The following is a 21,891-nucleotide window of genomic DNA, read 5'->3' on the forward strand; positions in this document are numbered from 1 at the left end:
ACAAAAAGCAAATCACGTGTGCATAAAAGCATCATACAGATTTATACCATTTAATTGCCTTACATATAAATTAAAATGGAACCTTTATTCTTAGAAGGTAACAGAAACAGAGAGGTCACATCTGGGTTTGACTGGCTCACAGAAAGGTCATAAGGACATTTCCCTGGGAGGGGATTTTAAAGCTTACTGAAAATCTCTCAAACACACAGTGGATCCCAATGGCTCCTCAGTAAACCTGGTCACATTTTCAGACACAGCCTTTTCCCGCCTGTCCCCTAAAATGGTGTTTTAAGTGCAAAATACAAGCCCCATATCAAAGATAACAGCAAGCAGAAAGGAAGTCATATTGATTGCACGTTAAAATAATAATGATCTGGGTATTTTCAGGCTAAATAAAGGAAAGTACTTAATTCCAGCTGCTTCATTAGACTTTTACAAACATGGGTGACTACCACAGGCAGAATGGCTACCAAGAAGAAAGCACACAGCAGGGGCTGGTGGCTCTCACCTGTAATACTTGCATTACACCTGTAATCCTACTCGGGAGGCTGAGATTGGGGGAAGTGTGGTTTGAGACCAGTCTGAGCTAAAAGACCCTATTTTAACTCCTCCTAGCTTGAGGAAGGTGCCTCACCCCTATCATACATCTCAGGAGGCTGAGATCCAAAAGATTGTGAGACTCCATCTGAACAGAAGAAGCCAGGCATGATGTTCGTACCTGTCACCCAAGCTGCAGTGGGAATTTAAAAAATTTAAAAACAGGAGGATCGAAGTCCAGGCCTGGGCTGCAACAATCCCCTATCTCAAAATAACTAATGTGAACAGAGGCAGAGAGCCGGCATGTGCTCCCGTGGGGGGAGCCTGCCCGCATCGCCCGCCACAGACAACGAAAGAAGAAACATGTAAAAGAAAGAGAAGAAACAAATGCTGTGAAGATGAGGGGGAGGGGAAGCTTATACACCGCTGGCAGTTAGCCCAAATACTGCAAAAACTGGCATGGAGCTTCTGAAAACATTCCAAGTATAACTCGCCTGTGACCCATGCACACGAGACGCATGGGACCCGAGCCAGCTACCTGGGCAGTGCTCCACGGTATCCTCTCAGTAACACGGTGCATTGCGGCACCAGCCTAGATGCCCAGCATGGGTGAATGGGCACAGAAAATGTGGGGTTTCTACAAAGTAGATCTTGCTCAGCCTTTGGAAGAACAAAAGTAGGAGGTTTGCAGGGAAATGGGTAGAACTGGGGTCATGTTGTTAGGGGATAAGCCAGCCCCACCAAGACCAGTCTCACGGGGTCTCTCATTCACAGAGGCTATGGGAAAACAAAATAAAACAATAATCAAAACCATGAACGTAAAAGGGAGACAGACCACCCGGCTGGTGGAACGGAAGGGAAAAGGGAGGGAAAAGCAGGAATAAAAAGATGACTAGAGGGTGGATAGGATCAAAGAACACCGTGTATCTGCCTCACGACAAGCCCTTCTGCTGCACAACCTGATACATGCCAACACGAAAAGCCAGAAAATCCTCTGCTCTATCTATGGTTCACATAACACTTGTGCTGAACAACACTGCTATGGAGCAGGCCCTGGAGGGACAGGGTTTGGCTCAAGTAGTAAAACATCTGCCTAAACTCAGCCCAAGCACTGACAATAACAACAACAACGACAATAATAATAGGCTCTGAAATCTGGACAGTCCAGTAAGAAGAAATCCAGAGCCAGGGACCCATGAATTTCCCATCTACAACCTTAGCGGCTCACAAGGCTGAGATCCCAAGCCAGCCCCAGCAGGAAGTCCAAGAGTCTCCATCAAAATACAGGGCTAGAGGTGTGGCCCAGAAAGTACAACACTGGCTGTGAGCAAGCAAGCCAAGCAGCTTGAGGCTATGAAGGAGAAGGAGGAAGAGAAGGAGCAGGAGGAGGAGGAGGAGGAGGAGGAAGCAGAAGCAGCAGAAGCAGCAGAAGCAGCAGCAGCAGCAGCAGCAGCAGCAGAAGAAGAAGAAGAAGAAGAAGAAGAAGAAGAAGAAGAAGAAGAAGAAGAAGAAGAAGAAGAGGAGGAGGAGGAGGAGGAGGAGGAGGAGGAGGAGGAGGAGGAGGAGGAGGAGGAGGAGGAGGAGGAGGAGGAGGAGGAGGAGGAGGAGGAAGAGGAAGAAATAATGAGGGAGTAATCAGCTATAATTATGTACTAAAGTGTGCTGTTACTTTGACTTTGGCCCCTCCTCTGTTGCTTCTTAAAAGCACACTAATTTTGTTTCCTCATCTGTGAGCTGGAGTAACCATCTTTTGACAACCTGACTTGTTATTTTATGGAATGTCACCCATAAATGTAAGAAAAAAATCACCACTGGGACCTTTAAAATGGTAGGGACGTTGCTGGTGAGCACATATTTCATGAGCTTAATTACCAGGCTGTCCCTCCGGTTGAGCGGACACTGAATGCCTTGCGAGTGTGTCTGGGGACGCACCACCGCCATGTCGATGGCTCTCCCGGCACAGGGGAGGCACAGGGCGGATGCGGAGGAAGCTCCCTCGGTCATCCTGGGGCACCTGGCTCCGAGGGGCCGTGGGGGAGGGGGGAGGCATGGGGGAGGGGGGAGGTGTGGGGGAGGGCAGGTTCTGCAGACAGCAGGCCTGTTCCACCCTCTCCATTACCAATACTGTCACAACTATGCATTTCCACCTTTGCTCGTGATAACACATGAGCACACTGGAGTGCCAGGAATGAGGCCAGGCGGCGGGCTGGTGACCACCGTCACTTACAGCCGAGAGTTTTCTCCCCAAACTGCACCACTTCTACGCAACTGATTACACCACGGCTCTGGCCATAAGAGCAAGGCTTGCCTTGCGCTCTGTCTGGACGGCAGCGCACCTTCCCTTTGCTCCCCTGGAGTTCCATCAGAATTGAGGGCGAGGCTGACAGTGTGGCCGGTGACAAGGGGCAGGCGGCCTCCTCTGCCCCCATCTCCGAAGGCCTGTGACCTGTAGTCACACACAACCCTTTCCTCCTGAGGTATCTGTCCTTTACTATCACCAAAGAGCAGTGTCTCTCCTTGTAGACAAAATCAGGGGTCCAGAATGATCTCTCCATTTGTCCTGTGTCTCCCGGCGCTGGGTGCTGTCCCCAGCCGTCCCGGGGCGTGGGGTGAGAGAGTGGGCCTGAATCACAGCTCCCCTTCTTGCAGTCAGAGCTGACCCCTGACTGGGGAAGGTCAGCTCTCCAGCCACGTCCTCCTGCCCTGCTTCCACGGAAGGGACGGTGGGTGCCGTCTCCGGGGGACCCGCGGCACCCCCTCCCCTGAGCCTGGCAGCACGGCACTGCATCTCCAGAGGAAATGGAGGCCACGCCACGGTCTCTGGACCCCAGCTACTACCACCAGCCCACTCACCTGGGGTGGGGAGCGCTGCTCAGAGCCCTGAGAGGAACCAGTCTCCCACCAGAGCAGGGAGAGGAGCCAGGCCACCCCACAGACACCAGCACAGGATTCCGTGTGGCAATCTGAGGAGTTAACACCTAAAAGCAGTCACAATCTCAAAGACGTGGGTTGTAGAACTTGATGAAGCGGCTCTTATTTCCTGCAATACCTTGATGAAAAACCAACGGGACTTGACACGTTACCGTGCAGAGGTCGTAGCACGCTGGTCTTCTCTCAGCCAAGCCTCCCCGCCGCGGCCAGGCCCCCAGAACGAGACGCAACTCGCCACCTTCGCTGCTGACCGCACCGCAGCCACGGCCTCAGGTCACGCGCCAGAAAGAAGCAACGCATGTGCTCACGCACTGTGCTGGAACGATGGCATTCTTCTGGTTGCACAAGTGATGCTTCCCATTCAAAGAGAAACTGACGGACAGTGTAAAGCTGGACATGACAGACCCTCTCCCCAGCACTCGGGGAGAGCGCTCTTAGGGAGGGTGCATTTCCAGCTGCCACCTGTGCGTCACTGTTCACGTGCGTGTGTGAGCACTTTGCTCAAACCTCAGATCCTACTCTTCTCAGCCTGCAGTGCACTTTAAAACTTGACACTACAGCAAAACAGGAGCACCTGCTTTGGTCATCAAGATCCTTCTGAGCGGGTAGCTCAGGGGCTGAGAGCTTACCCAGCACTGCTGAGACCCAGCTTCACAAGGCAGCTGTGCTCAGGCGTGCACCATGCCACCAAGGACTGGAGGCCACTTCTTAGCACCAGTGTGTCATGAGTCACTTAGGAGACATCTAGCCACAGACGTCTGAGAGTCTGCTCAATGATGTACTGTCATCATTCATACATAGTTGCATGAACATCTTTCCCTAAAAGAAGTACTGAAATGACATTAGCTTGTAAATGGTCTGCGAATCAAACTGCATAACCCATTACCCCACACTCCACAGAAAGCAGACGCAGAACGTGGGCCAGAACCACTGTGAGCACCAAACGCACCCCATGCTCATTAGTAGGATGCATTCTGTTCACTGGATTAAGAGTGCATTCCTGAAGCTTCCTGTGAGCCAACTGTATAGTTTATAATAATCATTTCCAGTTACTCTGTGAGTCATCGTGTGCATGTCTGTTTTCATTATCAAACAGAGTAAGTCATCCTACTAACAACTGAAACTTATTATGTGGACCTGTGTATAGGAACAGTGGCAGACATTAAAAAACCGGAGTCAACTGTAGAATGTTGAACTAAACCCCCATATTTATAGGGTTTGCCTCATTTGCACATTCTATCACATATTTATGTGTTCCATCATCAGGACTGCTAAATGATTTCCTCATCTTCCAGACAATGAAGCAACAAAACTGTGAGTAAACAAAGGACCTGCCTGTCCACATGGGCATAGGCCACGCTCCGCCCAGACCACTGACTGTCCACACAGACACAGGCCACACTCTGACCACACCACTGACTGTCCACACAGACACAGGCCATGCTCTGACGAGACCACTGACTGTCCACATAGACACAGGCCACGCTCTGCCCAGACCACTGACTGTCCACATAGACACAGGCCATGCTCTGACCACACCACTGACTGTCCACACAGACACAGGCCACGCTCTGACCACACCACTGACTGTCCACATAGACACAGGCCACGCTCTGACCACACCACTGACAGTACACATAGACACAGGCCACGCTCTGACCAGACCACTGACTGTCCACATAGACACAGGCCACGCTCTGACCAGACCACTGACTGTCCACATAGACACAGGCCACGCTCTGACCAGACCACTGACTGTCCACACAGACAGGCCACGCTCCGCCCAGACCACTGACTGTCCACACAGACACAGGCCACGCTCTGACCACACCACTGACTGTCCACACAGACACAGGCCATGCTCTGACCACACCACTGACTGTCCACACAGACACAGGCCACGCTCTGACCACACCACTGACTGTCCACATAGACACAGGCCACGCTCTGACCACACCACTGACTGTCCACATAGACACAGGCCACGCTCTGACCACACCACTGACTGTCCACATAGACATAGGCCACTCTCTGACCATACCACTGACTGTCCACACAGACACAGGCCACGCTCTGACCACACCACTGACTGTCCACACACACAGGCCATGCTCTGACCACACCACTGACAGTCCACACAGACACAGGCCACGCTCTGACCAGACCACTGTCCACATAGACACAGGCCACGCTCTGACCAGACCACTGACTGTCCACATAGACACAGGCCACGCTCTGACCAGACCACTGACTGTCCACATAGACACAGGCCATGCTCTGACCACACCACTGACCGTCCACACAGACACAGGCCATGCTCTGACCAGACCACTGACCGTCCACACAGACACAGGCCACGCTCTGACCAGACCACTGACTGTCCACACAGACACAGGCCATGCTCTGACCACACCACTGACTGTCCACACAGACACAGGCCACGCTCTGACCAGACCACTGACTGTCCACACAGACACAGGCCACGCTCTGACCAGACCACTGACTGTCCACATAGACACAGGCCACGCTCTGACCACACCACTGACTGTCCACATAGACATAGGCCACGCTCTGACCATACCACTGACTGTCCACACAGACACAGGCCACGCTCTGACCACACCACTGACTGTTCACACACACAGGCCATGCTCTGACCACACCACTGACAGTCCACACAGACACAGGCCACGCTCTGACCAGACCACTGTCCACATAGACACAGGCCACGCTCTGACCAGACCACTGACTGTCCACATAGACACAGGCCACGCTCTGACCAGACCACTGACTGTCCACATAGACACAGGCCATGCTCTGACCACACCACTGACCGTCCACACAGACACAGGCCATGCTCTGACCAGACCACTGACAGTCCACACAGACACAGGCCACGCTCTGACCAGACCACTGACTGTCCACACAGACACAGGCCACGCTCTGACCACACCACTGACTGTCCACACAGACACAGGCCACGCTCTGACCACACCACTGACTGTCCACACAGACACAGGCCACGCTCTGACCAGACCACTGACTGTCCACACAGACACAGGCCACGCTCTGACCACACCACTGACTGTCCACATAGACACAGGCCATGCTCTGACCACACCACCGACTGTCCACATAGACACAGGCCACGCTCTGACCACACCACTGACTGTCCACACAGACACAGGCCACGCTCTGACCAGACCACTGACTGTCCACATAGACACAGGCCACGCTCTGACCAGACCACTGACTGTCCACATAGACACAGGCCACGCTCTGACCACACCACTGACTGTCCACATAGACATAGGCCACGCTCTGACCACACCACTGACTGTCCACACAGACACAGGCCACGCTCTGACCACACCACTGACTGTCCACACACACAGGCCATGCTCTGACCACACCACTGACAGTCCACACAGACACAGGCCACGCTCTGACCAGACCACTGTCCACATAGACACAGGCCACGCTCTGACCCAACCACTGATTGTCCACATAGACACAGGCCACGCTCTGACCAGACCACTGACTGTCCACATAGACACAGGCCATGCTCTGACCACACCACTGACCGTCCACACAGACACAGGCCATGCTCTGACCAGACCACTGACAGTCCACACAGACACAGGCCACGCTCTGACCAGACCACTGACTGTCCACACAGACACAGGCCACGCTCTGACCACACCACTGACTGTCCACACAGACACAGGCCACGCTCTGACCACACCACTGACAGTCCACACAGACACAGGCCACGCTCTGACCACACTACTGAATGTCCACATAGACACAGTTCACGCTCTGACCACACCACTGACTGTCCACACAGACACAGGCCAAGCTCCGCTCAGACCACTGACTGTCCACATAGACACAGGCCACGCTCTGACCACACCACTGACTGTCCACACAGACACAGGCCACGCTCTGACCACACCACTGACAGTCCACACAGACACAGGATACGCTCTGCCCAGACCACTGACTGTCCACATAGACACAGGCCACGCTCTGACCAGACCACTGGCTGTCCACACAGACACAGACCACGCTCTGACCAGACCACTGAATGTCCACATAGACACAGGCCACACTCTGACCAGACCACTGGCTATCCACACAGACACAGGCCACGCTCTGACCAGACCACTGACTGTCCACACAGACACAGGCCATGCTCCACTCAGACCACTGACTGTCCACATAGACATAGGCCATGTTCTGACCAGACCACTGACTGTCCACACAGACACAGGCCACGCTCTGACCACACCACTGACTGTCCACAGACACAGGCCCACAGGGACTTCCTCACACCTCCCCATCCCCAGATTAAGATATCTCGGAGTATGGTATGGATCCAGCTCTTTCTCTTTTTTACCCTTTTGTTCTTTAATTCCCTTATGAACCTTTAACGCCACCTAAACACAGCATTGTGTAATGAGCTGGAGTCCCCAGCTCTGCCAGCCTCTTCCATCTTCCCGGTTCCCAGCCTGCACCAGGACTCACCATTGTTCTAGTTCGTCTTTCTACATTTCAGTAATATCTCTAAATTACAAGATTTCTTTTTAAAAAGCACAAAAGCTAGATTTCAGTGGCTCACACTTGTAATCCTAGCTACTCAGGAAGCTGAGATCTGAGGATCACCATTCAAAACCAGCAGAAAAGTCCCTATGAGACTCTTATCTCTGATTAACCACTCAAATCACAAATGTAGAGCTGTGACTCAGAGTGGTAGAGCACTATCCTTGAGCAAAAGAGCTCAGAGACAGCACCCAGGCCCTGAGTTCAAGCCTCACAACTGGCCAAAAAAACCCCACAAATATAGGAGTCCTATAAATTAACATGAATCACTATTATATTCATAAACTACTTTATTGAAGGCAACTAAAGATTACAAAATGTATTTTCAAAATTAAAATTATTAAGTACATGCTCAATATTTCAATTACTCCAATTATCTCCATTTTTGAGGGGGTTGGTTTGTTCAAACTAGTATCAAATAAAATCCATACTTTCAGGGAGTGTATATTTTAAGTCTTTAAAAAAAAAAGCTAAAAAGTGGGTATACTAGCATGCAGTTTGTGTACTATAATATTTGGTCTTTTTAAGTGTGTAGTTCCTGGACCTTTAACAAAGTATGCAGATAGGTGTGCAACACCCAAAACCTTCCCTGTGCCCTTTGTGCATCATCAAAAACCTTCCCTGTGCCCTTTGTGCATCTCCAAAACCTTCCCTGTGTCGTTTGCACATTCAGTGCTAGAGTCTGTGTGTTATCTATTCTTAGCTTTACTTTCCGTGGACTGCCACAAAGGAGAATTGGATATAAACGTTTGATTCTGGATTCTTGGCATCACATACTGCATTCAAGATTTGATGGTGATGTTGCATCAGCCAGAAGATGTTCCTTTTCATTTCTGTGTCACAGTCCCGCATCTGTATCTCCTCAACTGATCATTTCAGAAACAGGGCTGTAGTAGCGACATGCCTGGGTCTGCGCTGGCGTCCACACTGCGAGCTGGTCTCCAAAGTGACCACACCATGCGGCAGCCTCCTGACCCCCCCCGCCCGCCCCCCGCGGTGCACGGACACACCAGCTGCTCATCTGCACAATGCCCGTCAATGTCCGGTTTAAATCACTGCCACCCCCATGGGTGGCGCAGGGACGCTTGGGAAAGGGCTGCATTACATTGGGCCGCGTTTCCACGTGCCTGCTTGCAGTCATGTTTCTCAGCGGGCACTTGGTTCCTGTGCTTTGTTCATTTTTGTTGGGTGGTTTGTTGTCTTGTTGACTCAGAGGTTCTTGATCAGATCTATGTTTATTAATCTTTTCTCCCAGCATGTGCCTTTTCATTTTATTAAACATGCCTTTATAAAAACACAGCTTTTAATTTTGATGAATTTCCATTTGTCAGTGCGGTTTCTGTCACGGTTTGTGTTTTGGTTTCATTTCTTTAAAAAAAACATTCTCTGCCAAACCTGTTCGCAATGTTTTGCTTGTGCATCTTCATTGAGAGGTTTTATTGATTTTGGTTTCATAATTAGGCCTATAATCTAGCTTGGATTACATTTTATGTGTGGTACATTGATCAAAGTTTATTTTGAAGATGGTTATTCAATTGTGCTCACTGTTGGTTTCCTGTGCACCTTTTTCTAGACTCAGTTGTTCATCTGTGTGTCCTTCTCTCTGCACACGTTACTTGTATAAGGGGGTTTGTTGGGACACTTCCTATATTCACACCGTGCCCCACCAAGCCCCCCTCTCCCACTCTCCCTTATTCACCCCTTCCTAAGATATTTGAGCAGAAGGACTTTGGCCATCTTCCCTCTTCTCCTCCCCAGCCCCATTCTCCCATCCTGTTCCATCTACTCATCCTCCAACTGAGACTCTTTAACTCTGCCATTGACTTTTAAATTCTGTGCGTGCTAACTGAACCACAAGGTGTCAACATGGTTTTCCTCAAGTATGTATGTAATACTTTAATCTTGTCACCTTCCTCTTTGCTCGCTCTCCCCAGCTTTCCAGCCCCTACTGGTGCACAGCTCTCGGTGGGGCTCCAGTGCCATATTCACACAACGCAGTGTTCCACCGGCGCCATTTCTCCTGACTCCACTGCCCCTCCCACCTCCACTCTCCTGTCCTTCGCCCTTTTTCCCTTTGCCACTGGAGCAACTTTGCACGAAAGAGTTGAAGGCACAGATTCTTGCTTGCTCAGCCTCCTTAGAGAGAAGTTCTCTTCCCTTTCTTCCCTTCCTCTCTTCCTTCCTTCCTCTCCTTCCCTTCCTTCCTTTCTTCCCTTCCCCTCCTTTCCTTCGTTTGTTCTTTTCTTTTTCTTTCTTTTCTTCTGAGATAGTCTTGCTATGCAATGGAGACTGGCCTCAAACTCATGATCCTCCTACTTCAGCCTCCTCTCCTGAATGCTGGAGTGGCAGATGTCAGTGACCACACCTGGCTACACACATTTTCTCATGTGTTTTCCAGATCTGTGGAAATGGCCCCGTTGTTTTGTCTTTTTCGTTCTTTGTATAGACAGCATCGATCGAGTTTCTAATGATGGATCAGCACAGCATTCCAAGTGGGGGAAACACTTGGTCCTGACATGATGTATAATCAATGGAACGTATTGCTGGATTCGCTGTCTTCGTGTTAGGCAGGGCATTTTCCCACCTGCGCTGCTGAAGAGCGCCGGCTGCCTTAGCCTCCTGTGATGTGCAGCTCGTGCGGCAGAGGGAGACCTCAGAAGCAGGTTGTTGTCCGAAGCAGCCTATCTAACCGTGTGTGCTACTTCCTCCTGAAGTGCTGGGTGGAACTTGGGAGTGGGTCTGTGCTACCACTGGGGCAGTCTCCTTGTCAGGAAGAACCAAACTCTGTTGGAAGACGTAAGCAGCGAGCTCAATGCTTCCAACAGGAGGGTGCTCCTCCGGCCTGTACGGCTTCTGCAGTCAGCGCTGGTGGCTACTGTACCATAAAGTTACTTTCTCTGTTTCGTCAACGCTGTGCAATGACTGCCATGAAGTAGTCCGAGGTATTTCCTTGTTGTATCTTATTAAGATCTATCTGTACCTTTTCATTTCTCCTCCTGACATCCACAGTCTGTGCTGTCTTTCTTATCCTCTCATATACACTCTGGGGTTATGGATGGCACCAATTTTTCTCAAAACTCAGCGTGGGGTTTTATTGATTTTCTTTGTATTTTTATGTTCTTAATTTCTTTGTTTACTGCTCTTATCTTTCTTTTCCTTCCTTGGACTTGATGCACTGTAAGCAACACTCCCTCTTCTAGTTTAAGGTGAAGCTTAGACCTTTGATTGGAGATTTTCTTCTTTTCCAATTCAGATATGTTCGTGCTACATGTGTCCATTGAAGCGTTGCTTTCTCCGGGCCACACAGGTTTACTTATATTGAATTTCATTTTCATTCAAAGCAAAGTACTTGTGAATTCTGTTTCTTTGACCCATGTATCTCTTGACTGTATTTGGTTTGTCTTTTCAGGTGTTTGGAGGTTTTCTAATTATTTTTTCGATATTGATTTCTAAGTTAATTCTTTGGAGTCAGAAAACAAATGAAATATGCTTTTCATCACTCATATTCTGTTGGGTTGCTTTACAGCCGAGACTATGGAGACAACAAATGTCACCTGGGCCTATGAAACGTCATCTGATGCACAGTGTCTGTGGGTGTCGGCCTGCGGGGACGGTGGACACGACCTTGAAGCCAGGACGGTGGACATGACCTTGAAGCCAGGACGGTGGACACGACCTTGAAGCCGGGACGGTGGACACGACCTTGAAGCAGGACGGTGGACACGATCTTGAAGCAGAACGGTGGACACGACCTTGAAGCAGGACGGTGGACACGACCTTGAAGCCAGGACGGTGGACACGACCTTGAAGCCAGGACGGTGGACACGACCTTGAAGCCAGGACGGTGGACACGACCTTAAAGCCAGGATGGTGGACACGACCTTGAAGCCGGGACGGTGGACACGACCTTGAAGCCGGGACGGTGGACACGACCTTGAAGCCGGGACGGTGGACACGACCTTGAAGCCGGGACGGTGGACACGACCTTGAAGCCGGGACGGTGGACACGACCTTGAAGCCGGGACGGTGGACACGACCTTGAAGCCGGGACGGTGGACACGACCTTGAAGCCGGGACGGTGGACACGACCTTGAAGCCGGGACGGTGGACACGACCTTGAAGCCGGGACGGTGGACACGACCTTGAAGCAGGACGGTGGACACGACCTTGAAGCCGGGACGGTGGACACGACCTTGAAGCCGGGACGGTGGACACGACCTTGAAGCCAGGACGGTGGACACGACCTTGAAGCCGGGACGGTGGACACGACCTTGAAGCCGGGACGGTGGACACGACCTTGAAGCAGGACGGTGGACACGACCTTGAAGCCGGGACGGTGGACACGACCTTGAAGCCGGGACGGTGGACACGACCTTGAAGCCGGGACGGTGGACACGACCTTGAAGCCGGGACGGTGGACACGACCTTGAAGCCGGGACTCTCACTGCCCGCCTGGTGCCTCCTTGGCACTGTTTCCTTGTGCAGTTCCTTTGTATCCAAAGTCATACTTTGTTCTGAGTGCTTATTTTTCTGCTGGTCCTGCTGCCATTCCACAAATCTTCTGATTCCTTTCCACATGGCAAACTTCGTTCCCCTCTGCATTTATCCTGTGTGTGTCTTCATCCTAAAACCCAGCTTCCAGTCTCAGTGCATTTGGGGTGACAATCTGACACCCTCAGCCTAGCAAGAGGAGTCTGTACCTTAATATTTTAATCGACTATCTTGTAACTCGTTTGATATATTTGTTCCATCTATACTTTGGTCATTTGCTTCCACTTTTAAGTCTTCTTTTGGATGGATTGACTCTTTATCATGATTCCATATTAATCTCCACCATTTTTTAATTTTTTTTAAATTTTTATTTTTTGGGTCCGGTCGTGGGGCCTCAGCTCTTCAGCTCAAGGCTAGCGCTCTACCACCTGAGCCACAGCGCCGCTTCCGGCTTTTTTCTTTTTGCTTATGTGGTTCTGAGGAATCGAACCCAAGGCCTCATGCATGCAAGGCAAGCGCTCTACCACTGAGCCACCTTCCCAGCCCCTATCTCCACCATTTTTAAATTAGTTTGTTTACCTTCTCACAACTTTAAGTTCCTGGTTTATGTTTCATTCTATATGTCCCTATATTCCTACATAGGATGAAAAGTATACCTTAATCAGAATTCACCCAGATCAGGGTGCTGGACAGGCCTTGGGTCCAGGTCAGGGTACTGGAGAGTCCCTCAGTCCAGACACCTGCCACCCGAGTCCCTGGTACCATCTCTGCGTATGGCCTAACTGGGAACCTGTTCCCACCTTGGTCTAGAATTCCACTCCACTTAGAGGTGTTCCCTGGGGGTTCCCTGCCATTCTCTCTAAGGACAGCATGCGGCATTGCTGTGTCTTTATTTGACCTGATGTTTCCTGTCAGACCATGAGCTCCCCAGCATTGCTGTAGGCTGTTTGCTTGTGAGCTCCAACTCCGCCGGTAAAGATGTCCTTAGGAGGTGTGGTTGTGAGCTGGCCCAAGGAGCTGTCCTGTCCCTCTGACCTGGGAGGGCCCTGTGATGCAGACAGGACTACCCTGGTGAGCTTGCAACCCAGACGGACACCTTCATCTCCAAAAAGGTGAGAAATCAGTGTCTCCTGGCTGAGCCACCTCACCATGCTGTAGCTTTTCTCCTCTTATTGTGGAAGTTGAGTTGAGCAATGTGAGAGTCTGGGAGGGCCCAGCTCCTGCCCTGTAACTAGAGTTATTGAAAGGAGACTTGCCTAATGAGTAAAGAAAAGGCGGTGAGCCTTGACCATTAGTTTCCACACTTGAAAGTGGCCGAAGTCCTTTTCTAGGTCTGAGCACAGTGAAGGAAGGCCACTGTTATCTTCACACATAAGCTCAGGATGAATAAGAACCAAGCCCATTGAAAATGGACAGATTTCAGAGGGTTTTCTAAGTATACTCAAGTCCTGCTATACTCTTCAGACTCTTGCACCGTGAAGCTCATTCTTAACCAATGATAAATGAGTCTCAAAAATCTGCCCCCATCACCCAGGGTCGTAAATGCCAAGCTCAACTCAGACAAAACCAGCTGCACACTTCCCCTGAACTCACACTTCCCCGAGTCCACAGCATAAACGGCCACTATCCCTAAGAGATCAAAGCACACTTCAAAAATACGTAGAAGTGACTATTCCACAAAAATTACTATTTATCCAAGAAAAGTGATTTTAGTCCACAGGGTCTGTTCAAAGGGAGGACTCTGGACTCACTTTCCCACTTCTATGGAATTCTAATTATGCTTCTTTGATTAATTTGAAGAGGATCAATAAAAATGTCTGACTCTAAGGTCCCTTATTTCTAAATATAAAAATGTATAACAAGATTAATCGACGTCTCATGTCAATTATGTAGCATATTTGTAATTATATCGCTAATGTAACATACTATGAAATTCTAATATAAATATATGAATTTATCAACTTACAATAAGATATAAAATTTAATAGCAATTTTAATAACATATCTAAAAGTTACATGTAAATGTCATAGTAAGTGTTAGGTTTGATAAAATCAAAATGATTTTTTTTTTTTGGTCAGTCGTGGGGCTTGAACTCTGGGCCTGAGCGCTGTCCCTCAGCTCTTCAGCTCAAGGCTAGCGCTCTACCACTTGAGCTACAGCGCCACTTCTAAAATGATGTATTTTAATGTTTAACTGACTTAAGATTTACCTAGAATTCCACCTTTCCTTGGTACTCTCCCAAGCTCTCTGCTAAGCAGTTAATAACACATAAACAACTAAGGGAAATTCAATGTTTGCTTTTCAAAACTGGGCAATTTCTAAAACTTCTGAAATTTATTAGAAATAATAAAAATTTTAGTGAAGCATCTCAAAATGAGTCATTGTTATTAAATTACCTTTGCAGGGAGATGCACTTCTCCCAGAAGACAAATAAAACTGTGCTATCTTCATTTATGACCCTTAAGTCAAAAACCAAGCCAAACAAAGAACAGCTATGAAAATGAGCAAACATTTGACCCAACGGTAGACCTGGCTAGAACGAAAGATTATTCTAATATTGATAGTGTCTGTAAGAAATATTATTTATTTATCCTTTCTAGTAGAGAAGTCAAAAAGCAAACACATAAAATTGATGAATGCTCTTTGAATAAAGCATGGAATATCTATTATGACAGAAAGTAAATGATCACCACGTGACAGGAAATCCAGAAGTGGCCATGAGTTGCTCGAGCACCTCCTACAGAATGGGAGTCCTGGGAAGGCTAAGCATGCTGGGAAATGACTATACAAAATTCACTGATGAGCCAAGAAGTCGAAAACCTGCTCAAAGGATTTGTTGAAACTTTATTTATTTATTGTCAGTCATGGCGCTTGAACTCTAAGTCTGGGTACTGTCTGCTCTTCAGCTCAAGGCAAGTGCTCTACCACTTGAGCCACAGCACCACTTCCAGTTTTCTGGTGGTTTACTGACGATAAGAGTCTCACAGACGGGGCTGGGAAGGTGGCTCAGTGGTAGAGCGCTTGCCTTGCATGCCTGAGGCCCTGGGTTCAATTCCTCAGCATCACACAAGCAGAAAGAAAAAAGCCAGAAGTGGCGCTGTGGCTCAAGTGGTAGAGTGCTAGCCTTGAGCTGAAGAGCTGAGGGACAGCGCCCAGGCCCAGAGTTCAGGCCCCATGACCAGACCCCCCTCCCCCCCCAAAAAATAGAGTCTCACAGACTTTCCTGCCCAGGCTGGCTTTGAACCAGGATCCTCAGATCTCAGCCTCCCAAGTAGCTAGGATGACAGGCATGAGCCACTGGTGCCGGCTAAAACTTTATTTTTAAAACTAATCTTGTTGGTAACTTTGCTGACAGTCATGGCCAACGCATTAGGAAATTAAAATAGTATTCTCCCATATATCAAGAGTCATCTAGAGTTATTCAAAGTCACTGCACCCTCACATGACGCAGGGCAAGAAAACATCTCCAGAGCCATTAAATGAGTCAGGAAAGATGGCCATCTTAGTATAAAATGTCTACAAAGATATGCATGAATGGTGATCCATCAAGTCTCAACTGATCAATAATCACCATGGCAAAGAAAGAAGGCAAGTTTCAGCCAAGAGCCATTAAGAGCTAAAAGAAATACATTGTTCTTCCTGAGTTATTGCTAAACAAGATTCATAGCTAATTGGAATAAACATGTATCCGAACAAAGGAAACAAATAGGTCTCCTGCACTAGAGCTGCCTGGTCCACAGGAACACCTCCTATTACTGAATTTTAGAGACACATATTGAGATAAGCTTGGTAGGTAGGTAGGAAATTACAGGAAGATAATGTAATTCTGAAGTCATAAAATATTCCATAATGGAAGGGGCTGCAAGACAGTTTGGGCACCACAGCATTTGCTTTCATAATATGATCATCTGTTAAGATGATTTTAAAAATCAATTTAAAATTTCGCAAGGTGATTTTCTTCTCCTCTTACGATATAGGTTTATTATACAATCTTTCATCCAGGAGTTCTTTCTGAGGACTCTGTTCCAGGACAAATGTTTTTTCAGGTCACTAAACTCCAAAGATAGAACACAATCCATCTTCATAGCCATCTCCACCGTCACCCCAAATGTGATAGCAAAATTCACAGCGTTCTATGTGTGCCTGGCAGAGCAGCCAGCACCCTGATATGCACTACACCCCAGACCAGCAACACTTCAGGGAGTGGATGGGTTGATTAATAAGTGCTCTCATCAACAGCAGCCTGCGGGACACGTGGTCCAATCTCAAACTAGCACTCTGCAAACACAGTTCTGTACAAACCCACCAGCCACACCATTCCTCTTAAAAGTAGAGCTGTAGTCCAAAAGCAATCACTCAGTCTTTTAAAACAATTCAATGAAGCAACTAATGAGTGTTTACTAAGGTAATCGTGTCCTTGTGATCCTTTCCATATGAATGCATAACTAACACAAACACAAAGGGCATCGGGTCATCGTTACTTGGGCACCAACCTGGTATGGGCTGTGGTGCTAAGATCACGGCAGGGAGAGGCCTGGAGGCGGGAACCGGCCTGGACAGCGACAGGGCCACTTGGCTTGCAAGAAAATGAGGCTTTTCCTGCCCATGGAACAGTATTGATTCCTCAGGATGAAACCATGTTGAGTCCAGGGCAAAAGGATTGTTTAAAAAGATCTGTCCAAAAACAAGGCAAGCACAACATTTAAGACAAGGCACAGGGTGACAGACACAGAGAGACATTATCTGATGCTGATCAAATGCTGGGTGCTCTACTGTTAGATTCTCTATGAAAGCACAATCCTAAGACTTAAAACAACGAGTCCCAAGGAACCATGTCCTAGCTGGAAGCTTCTAGCTAAAGACAGGATTGGTCTTCAACTATAAATGCAACAGCCAGTTTATAGGTTGAAAAACCAGCCAATGGGGTCATTATTTCACGTGTTGTAGAACAAATCAACATATTACTGTGTCTTTACACACAGCAAGCAAAATATAGTCAATAAATTTGAATTCAAAAGACAAAATAAGCCATCTGAAAGATGAAAAGTAAGAGCAGTGATAGCAAGAAAAACTCACTTTCAAAATTTTACACTTGTATTATAGAGATATTTAAATCTAGATTTTGGTCAATGGTTACTGATTTAAACCCTCAAAAATTAAAATGTAAATTCTGGGGGGTTTTTGGGGGGTTTTCTTGGGTCCAGTCGTGGGGCCTGAACTCTGGGCCTGGGCGCTGTCCCTCAGCTCTTCAGCTCAAGGCTAGCGCTCTACCACTTGAGCCACAGCACCACTTCTGGTTTTTTTTTTTCTTTTTGCTTATGTGGTGCTGAGGAATCGAACCCAGGGCCTCAGGCATGCAAGGCAAGCGCTCTACCACTGAGCCACTTTCCCAGCCCTAAATTCTGGTTTTGAAATTGGAACCATTACATTTTCTATGGAATCCAAGTATTTTAAACTAGAATAGAATGCCAATCTCCCTTCTTCTGTTTTGGAATCTGATTCTGAAGAGATCTTTCTCTCTCTTTCTCTTTCTCTCTCTCTCTCTCTCTCTATATATATATATATATATATACACACACATATATGTATGCGGCTAAACTATTACAATCAGAAAACATGTTATATTAATACAATAATACTCAACAACTTAATAAGAAGAAGTTCACTTATTCAATTACAGTACTTCCTTATTTACCTTGTAATTAGGCATCCTTTTCTCTGTCCAACTTTTCCCAACAGGAGGTGGTAGACCAGAAGGGCAGACATGGGGGAAAATAGGTACCAATTCCACAGTGGAGGAGGGTGATAGTCCTATTGGTGGAGAATGACCACCGAACAGCCACTGGAACCCAAAACAGAAAGAACAGAGTGTCCATTAGCCCCAGCAACCAGCTGCACTTTGTATCCAAAGATGCTGGAATAATTGCTTTGGAACATCTAAATGCAAGGGTTTGATTATGAGGAAAATTCCTTCATTCCCTAGTCCAAAAAAAACCCTGGAACATATGTAAATTAATGAGAACTTCATACAAATTTTTAATATCTACTCAATATTGGAAAAGAACGGTCAAGTGCAGCACTGCGAGGAGTGGCTTTCTGCCCTGAGACACAAACCACGGAGGGGAGAGCTGCTAGGCATGTATTCTAAACCCCTGGACTGTTTTCGAGGAACAGCACAGAGTCTCATCGCGGGGCATGCCCCAGTGCAATACTGTCTAGGAATTACAGCTCACATTTCAAAAACACTTAAGACTTTCAGAATGAAAAGAGCTAAAGAGTTAAGATTCCAAGTTTCCCGAGGTCCATCAAGACAAGTAGATTCCAGAGCCAGGAGAGCGTAAGGCCCACCTGACTGAGATTCTAGAGCCCAGAAAGCGTAAGGCCCATCTGACTGAGGTTCTAGAGCCAGGAGAGCATAAGGCCTACCTGACTGAGATCCTAGAGCTGGGAGAAAGTAAGTCCCACCTGACTGAGATTCTGAGCATAAGGCCCACCTGACTGAGGTTCTCCAGCCGGGAGATTGTAAGTCCCACTGACTAAGATTCTGAGTGTAAGTCCCACCTGACTGAGATTCTGAGCGTAAAGCCCACCTGACTGAGATTCTAGAGCCAGGAGAGCCTGGCCCACCTGACTGAGGCAGAAGCTGGCACAGTCCTGCTGGGGCTGAAGTGCCCCATCTCAGAGGGAGGAGCATGGCAGTGCGCCGGGGAAGGGGCAGCCCTGCCGGGAAGGGGAGGGGCCTGTGTGTCCCCCTGTCTCACACACCAAAGCGACCAAGTCCTCATGGGGAGAGCACACAGATGCCTTCTCCACCACGTAGAACAGGCCCGTGGGTGTGTGCTTTTTGTTTTTTAAGGCCTGCCACATTCTTGCCTTCCTGGTTGGTGGAAATGTCCTTCTGTCGCGGACAACCGGCAGCACAGAAACACGGACAAGGCCGAGCGCTCGGCTGTTCTGCGCGTTTGGGGAGGGGGCAGTGCTCTATGGAGGGGAAGCGGAGGGCACTCAGTGGCCTTGGGCGCGCCTAGCGGCGGCTCTCCACACCGCAGGCCTGGAGGCTGGCCACGCCGCCGCCGGTGTCCCCTCAGCCCGACCCGGTGTCCCCGAGCCAAGACGGCCAGGCTCGGCCAACCTCGACCGGCTGGCCAACGTTGGCCATGGGTTCTAAGCGGTGTGGACGTGTCAATGAGGCCCGGCTTCCGTTCACCCCGGGTTTCAAGTCACGGACCCGCCGCGGGCTCGGTCCGCGCGCGCACGCAGGTACTTTTCTCGGGGACCCCAGGCTCCCCGCGCCCGCTCCCACGGTGGCCGCGGCGTGGCCGGGCACAAGAAGCTCGTCCCAACCCCCGTGAGCGCGGAGGACCGGCGCGTCCCCCACACCTCGCCCGGCACCTGCGCGCGGGAGCGGGGTCTCCGGACCCGCCGGCCCGCCGGGCGCCAGCTTCCGGGGGAGCAGGAGCCGGGCGCGGCGCGGGGCCGGCGGCGGCCTGGGCACCGCGCTCTGGACGGCGACCCGGGCGGAGAAAAGTTGCAGCCCAGGCCGTCCGGACGCGGATGGTGGCGCGGGCCTCGGAACGCTTCCCGCAGCTCCGGCCGCCACCGCAAGCAAGCGGCGCGGGAGCGGGAACTTTCCCGGGCATGGCTGCCTGATTTGGGCGGGCGAGGACCGCGGCCCGAGAAGGGAGCGCGGACCCCACACAGCAGAGTCCCTTCTGGCGACAGTTGCGCCCCGGGGCAGTGGGGGACCCAGAACGGCGCGCCCAGGGTCTAGGGAGGGGGTTACAGGCGCGCCCGGGTCTGGGGTGGGGGTGACAAGTGCTCCCCGGGTCTGGAGTGGGGTGATAGGCGTGCCCCGAATCTGGGGTGGGGTGACACGCGCGCCCCGAATCTGGGGTAGGGTGATAGGCGCGCCCCGGGTCTGGGATATGGGTTACAGGCGCGCCCCAGGCCTGGAGTGGGGTGACAGGCGCGCCCCGAATCTGGGGTAGGGTGACAGGCGCGCCCCGGGTCTGGGGAGGGGGGGACAGGCGCGCCCCGGGTCTGGGGAGGGGGGGACAGGCGCGCCCCGGGTCTGGGGAGGAGGGACAGGCGCGCCCCGGGTCTGGGGAGGGGGGGACAGGCGCGCCCCTGGTCTGGGGAGGGGAGGACAGGCGCGCCCCGAGCAGGGGGGACCCGACTCAGCGCGCCCCGGGTCTGGGGAGGGGGGTGACAGGCGCGCCCCGGGTCTGGGGAGGGGGGGACAGGCGCGCCCCGGGTCTGGGGAGGGGGGGACAGGCGCGCCCCGGGTCTGCGGAGGGGGGGACAAGCGCGCCCCGGGTCTGGGGAGGGGGAGACAGGCGCGCCCCGAGCAGGGGGGACCCGACTCAGCGCGCCCCGGGTCTGGGGAGGGGGGGACAGGCGCGCCCCGGGTCTGGGGAGGGGGGGACAGGCGCGCCCCGGAGCAGGGGGTCCCGACTCAGCGCGCCCTGGGTCTGGGGAGGGAGTGACAGGCGCGCCCGGGGTCTGGGGTGGGGTGACAAGTGCGCCCGGGGCAGGGACCGGCGACCCCAGCCCGAGCCGGGCGCGGGGACGTTACCTGTGCGGGGAGCAGCGGGAGGTGGTGCGCGGCGGCGTGCTCGGGCGCGGAGGGCAGCGGCAGCAGCGGCAGCAGCGGGGACAGCGGGGGCTCGCCGGGCGCTTGCCAGCCGGGCAGCCCGGGGAGCAGCGGGGCGGCGGCGGGCTGGGCCGAGGCGAGCAGCACCGGCGGGGGCGCGACCCCGGCGCCGAGCCGGAGCAGCCCGGCCGAGCCGGGCACCATCCAGATCCAGGGCGGCGGTGGCGGCGGCGGGTCCGCATTCATCGGCCAGAGGACGGTCTGCCGCCGCCGGGGCTGCCGTGGCTGCTGCAGCTGCCGCCGCCGCCGCTGGAGCCTGGCGCCCGCCAGCATCCTACATCCCCGCGCGGGCGGCGGCGGGGGCGGCGGGCGCCCGAGGTGCGGGCCGGCGGCGGCGCGGGCTCCGGAGCGCACTCACCGGGTTCCGCCGCGCGGCTGCTCGCTCCGCCCCTGCCCCGCGCGGGGAGCCCCTCCTCCCGCCCGCGCCCTCCCCTCGGAGAGCGGCCGCCCGCGCCCCGCGCCCCGGGGCCCCGGCCGAGCGCCAGGCCCCGCCCCTCGGTCCCTGGATCCCGGGGGTCGCCCGAGTTGGGGGGAGGGAGGGGGCGCGGCGGGCGAGGGTCCGCAGGGCGCGCGGCCGGGCGGCGAGGGCGCGGGGCGCGGGGCGTGCCCCGCCAGGTGCCGCCGACCCCACCGCCCTCGCCCCCGCGGCCCACGTGGCCGCAGCTGTGGCCCCCTG

The 21,891-nt window shown here is 51.7% G+C and overlaps 1 protein-coding gene across 1 annotated transcript in view; it reads right to left on the minus strand.

Moving 5' to 3' along the window:
• Positions 1–21,488, minus strand: part of Tcerg1l (transcription elongation regulator 1 like) — a 155,939-nt gene extending 134,451 nt beyond the window's left edge. Inside the window, exons 1-3 of the mRNA XM_042701462.1 lie at positions 21,138–21,488; positions 18,258–18,404; positions 17,056–17,236 (exon numbers count right to left, since the gene is read on the minus strand). Of these exons, the coding sequence (XP_042557396.1) occupies positions 17,056–17,236; positions 18,258–18,404; positions 21,138–21,488 (679 nt within the window). The remainder of the gene's footprint in view (positions 1–17,055; positions 17,237–18,257; positions 18,405–21,137) is intronic.
• Between the last annotated feature and the right edge of the window lie 403 nt (positions 21,489–21,891).

This window comes from Dipodomys spectabilis, unplaced genomic scaffold, assembly GCF_019054845.1.
Source record: "Dipodomys spectabilis isolate Male_0828 unplaced genomic scaffold, ASM1905484v1 ptg000289l, whole genome shotgun sequence".
Taxonomy (NCBI): Eukaryota; Metazoa; Chordata; class Mammalia; order Rodentia; family Heteromyidae; genus Dipodomys; species Dipodomys spectabilis.